We start from the raw sequence: 4,201 nt of genomic DNA, 5'->3' as shown, positions 1-4,201 counted from the left end.
GAAATAGCGAAACTGCATAGGTCTATTCAAAGGTTAGTCGTAAATTAGCCATGCATTGGACTTAGCTATCTTAACTGAGATGTGATTTTTTTCAGATACCAGAGATCGCAGAATCATATTTCTTTGTTTTCGATCAGTTTCAGGTTTTTAGAAAAAGTTGAGCAGAAAGTGCAGAGTTGCCATGTACATACCTCCCACCCCAGCCTCCTCCCCTCCCCCATTTCACCTGTTATTAACATCTCACATTGGTGTGGTACCTCTGCCAATATGAACCAGTATCAGCACATTATTATCTGAAGTCCAAAGTTACGATTAGGATTTAGGCATGGTATTGTACATTCGATGGGTTTTGAGAAAGTTATAATGATGTGTATCTACCATTACAGTATCATATGGAATAGTTTCACTGCCCTAAAAATCTTCAGTGCTTTACCTATTCATCCTTTTTCCCTACCTGCTGGCAACTAATCTTTGTACTGTCTCTATAATTTTGCCTTTTCCAGAATTGAAAATAGTTGGAATCATATAATAATAAGTAACTTTTTCAAATTGGTTTCTTTCACGAAGTGATATGTGTTTAAGGTTCATCCATGTCTTTGCATGCTCAATAGTTTTTTAGCTAAGAATAATATTCCACTGTATAGATGTACCACAGTTTTTTTTTATACATTTACATATTGAAGGATATCTTGGTTGCTTCTACATTTTAGCAATTATGAATTAAACTGCTGTGAACATTCGTGTGCAGGGTTTTGTGTGGACATAAGTTTTCAGCTCATTTGTGTAGGTAACCAGGAGCTGATGACTGGATCATACGGTAAGAGTATATATATTTTGTAAGAAGCTGCCAAACTGTCCTGCAGAGCAGCTGTGCCATTTTAAATTCCCATCAGCAGTGAACGAGGTTCTAGGTTTTGGATTATAGTGGTGTCTTGTTTTTACTTGCAGTTCCCTAAAGACATACGTTGTTGAGCATCTTTTCATATGCTTATTTGCTATCAGCATATCTTTCGTGAGGTGTCTGTTTGGATCTTTAGCCCATTTTAAAAATTGGGTTATTTGTTTTCTTCTTGTTGAGTTTTAAGAATTCTTTGTGTATTTTGCATACAAGTTCTTTATCAGGTAAACGTTTTGCAAATATTTTCTCCTAGCCTGTGGTTTGTCTTCTATTGCCCTTTACAATGTCTTTTGTTGAACAGTTTGTCATTTTAGCGAAGTGCAGCTAATCAGTTTTTTCTTTCATGGATTCTGCCTTTGGTGTTTTACCTAAAACCTTATTGCAAAACCCACGGTCACCCAGATTTTCTCTGATGTTATCTTCAGAATTTTAACATTTTTGAGATTTGTACTTAGGTCTCTGATCCATTTTGAGTTAATTGTTGTGAAAGGTGTAACATCTGTGTCTAGATTAATTTTTTCAAACATGGATGCCCAGTTGTTTCAGCACCATTTGCTGAAAAGACTCTCCCTTCTCTTTTGGGTTGCCTTTGCTCGTTTGTCAAAAATCAGTTGACTGCACTTGTGTGGGTCTCTTTCTGGACTATCTATTCTGTTCCATTAATCTATTTGTCTCTTCTTTCACCAGTACTGCACTGCCTTGGTTACTGTAGCTTTATTGTTAAGTCTTGAAGTCAGGTAGTGTGAGTCTCCAACTTTGTTCTCCTCCGGTGTTATGTTTCCTATTCTGGGTCTTTCATCTCCATATAAACCTTAGAATCTGTTTCTTGATATCCAAAAAATAACTTGCTGGGACTTTGATTTTGACTCTGTTGAGTATAGATAAGTTGAGAGAATTGACATCTCAATAATATTGAGTCTTCCCGTTCATAAACAATGGAATATCTCACATTTACTTAGATCTGCTTTGATTTCTTTCATCAGTTTTGTAGTTTTCCTCAAATAACTCTTGTATGGATTTTGTCACATTTATACCCATGTATTTCATTTGTTTTGGTGCTGATGTAATAGTTTTGTGTTTTTTGTTTTAAATTTTAGTTGCTCATTGCTAATTTACAGATAAAAAATTGAATTTTGTATATTTATCTTGTATTTTGCAAACTTTGTGTATAATTCCTTATTAGTCCTGGGAGTTTTTAGTGACTCTTTGGGATTTTCTATGTAGATAGTCATATCACCTGTGAACAAAGACAGTTTTATTTCTTCCTTTCCAATTTGTATATCTTTTGTTTTCCATTTTCTATTATTGCATTAGCTAGGACTTTTAGTACAGTGTTGGATAGGAGATGAGAGTGAACGTCCTTGCCTTGTTCCTGATCTTAGAGGAAAAGCAGCAGTTTCACATCATTAAGTATTTCAGCTCGAGGGATTTTGTAGATGTTCCTTATCAATTTGAGCAAATTCCCCTCTGTTCCTAGTTTGCTGTGAGTTTTATCAGAAGTGGATGTTGGATGTTTGTTTGTTAAATAAACTTTTATTTTGGAATAACTTCAGATTTACAGAAAAATTGCAAAGATAATACAGAGAATTCCTGTATACTCTTCTTCTAGTTTTCCTTAGTGTTAGCATGTTACAGGTGATACTCTTATCAAAACTTAGAATACATTACTATTAACTGAACTTCAGGCTTCATTCGGATTTTAAGAGGTTTTCCACTAATGTCTTTTTCTATTCCAGGATCCAATCTAGGATACCATATTACACTTAGGAATCATACTAAAAGAAAAAAGTAGCACATGAAAACATAAAAGATCACATAGTCTAGTAGCTTCATAGTTGATTCCCAGATTCTGGAAGACCTCAGGGGCCCCCACTGTAGGGTAGTAGGGACTGCTACTTATGGAGCAGGGACTAAGTCCTGGTCTTCTGGACTTAAAGGGTGGCTTCTTTCTACCATTTCACGTTCCTTCTACTTCCAAAATTTTCCTTTCCCCCTTTCCTTAAATATTGCTTTCAGATCAGATCTTTATTAGCAGTGGTAGTTTGCTGGCATTTCTGTCCCACAATGCACCATTAGCCAGCACGTTCCTTCTACTTCCAAAATTTTCCTTTCCCCCTTTCCTTAAATATTGCTTTCAGATCACATCTTTATTAGCAGTGGTAGTTTGCTGGCATTTCTGTCCCACAATGCACCATTAGCCAGTCTGTGAATGAATTTAAGGAGTCACATCTGCAGGCAGGGTCCTTTAGCTGTAAGATTATCTGAAATTAGAGACATGATGAGAATATTCAGTGTCACGGGTGACCTCAGGGAGATGACTTTGACTATAGTTGAATAAAGGTGATTTGAATTAGGAGATTTGCTATCTGCTTGGGTTTAGATATATTCCTCTATTTATCATAACTTTTATATGCATAAATATTTTGAATGAGAGATGATGCTTCTAATATCTTCTTTCTGTTTTTCCAGCATTGGATTAAACTGTGCTCTGGGCGCAGCTGAAATGAGACCTTTTATTGAAACAATTGGAAAATGTACAACAGCCTATGTTCTCTGTTATCCCAATGCAGGTGTGTGTTTCAAGGGGGTTGCAGATGGGGAGATACATATACACAAGACATGGAGTAAATGGGGTAACAGATCTTGATTGAAATGGTTTGTTTTACTGGTCTTGCTATATAGTTGACACTCAACAGGAAAATTTCAAATGAAGAGTGTTTGGGTCTAGACCAGTATTCACTTTAGACCTGAAGGAACCGTTTGGCTCAGCCTGAAGCTTCAGAATAGGGCCTAATTTAAGGGAATGGGCCTGGTGACATAACTGACCAGAGCCTTTCCTTTGGTGACAGTGCTTGCCATGTGAGTGTGGCCAGAAATGGGTGCAAAGTGGAGAGGGAGTCCTTTTCTCTGTTCCCTGCTATTACCAGAAGAGCAGAAGAAGAATCTGTGTGTTGTTACCTTTTTTCTCTCTAAAAGCTAGGACTTCTAGTTTACTCTATGTAAAAATTCCAAAGATATTTGTAGGTAATTCTCAAATCCTCCAGTTAAATATTGGTAATCTGTTCTGGGTTAACCAGATTTCCCAATGAATGTTTCTGAGTACTGCTTAGCTACATAGAACTAAAACCCATTTTCCAGCCTTCTTTCTCCAAATGTATACTTTTTTTTTTTTTTTTTGTCTTTTGTCTTTTTTTCCGTGTCCGGCAACGGATCGCAACCCTCAGTGTTGCCCCCGTACCGGACCGGGGACCGGCAACGGGATTGCAACCCTCGGCGCTGCTCCCGCGCCTCGCCCAGCCAGTG

The 4,201-nt window shown here is 37.2% G+C and overlaps 1 protein-coding gene across 2 annotated transcripts in view; it reads left to right on the top strand.

Annotated features, from left to right (window-relative positions):
* MTR (5-methyltetrahydrofolate-homocysteine methyltransferase) overlaps positions 1-4,201 on the top strand; it is a 101,629-nt gene that overhangs the window by 23,659 nt on the left and 73,769 nt on the right. For both annotated transcript variants that reach the window (XM_008573408.1, XM_008573410.1), the window contains one exon: positions 3,368-3,468. In XM_008573408.1, the coding sequence (XP_008571630.1) occupies positions 3,368-3,468 (101 nt within the window). The remainder of the gene's footprint in view (positions 1-3,367; positions 3,469-4,201) is intronic.

This window comes from Galeopterus variegatus, unplaced genomic scaffold (assembly GCF_000696425.1).
Source record: "Galeopterus variegatus unplaced genomic scaffold, G_variegatus-3.0.2 Scaffold915, whole genome shotgun sequence".
Lineage (NCBI taxonomy): Eukaryota > Metazoa > Chordata > Mammalia > Dermoptera > Cynocephalidae > Galeopterus > Galeopterus variegatus.
Note: the sequence above shows the minus strand (reverse complement) of the source record. Positions and strands in the feature narration are given on the sequence as shown.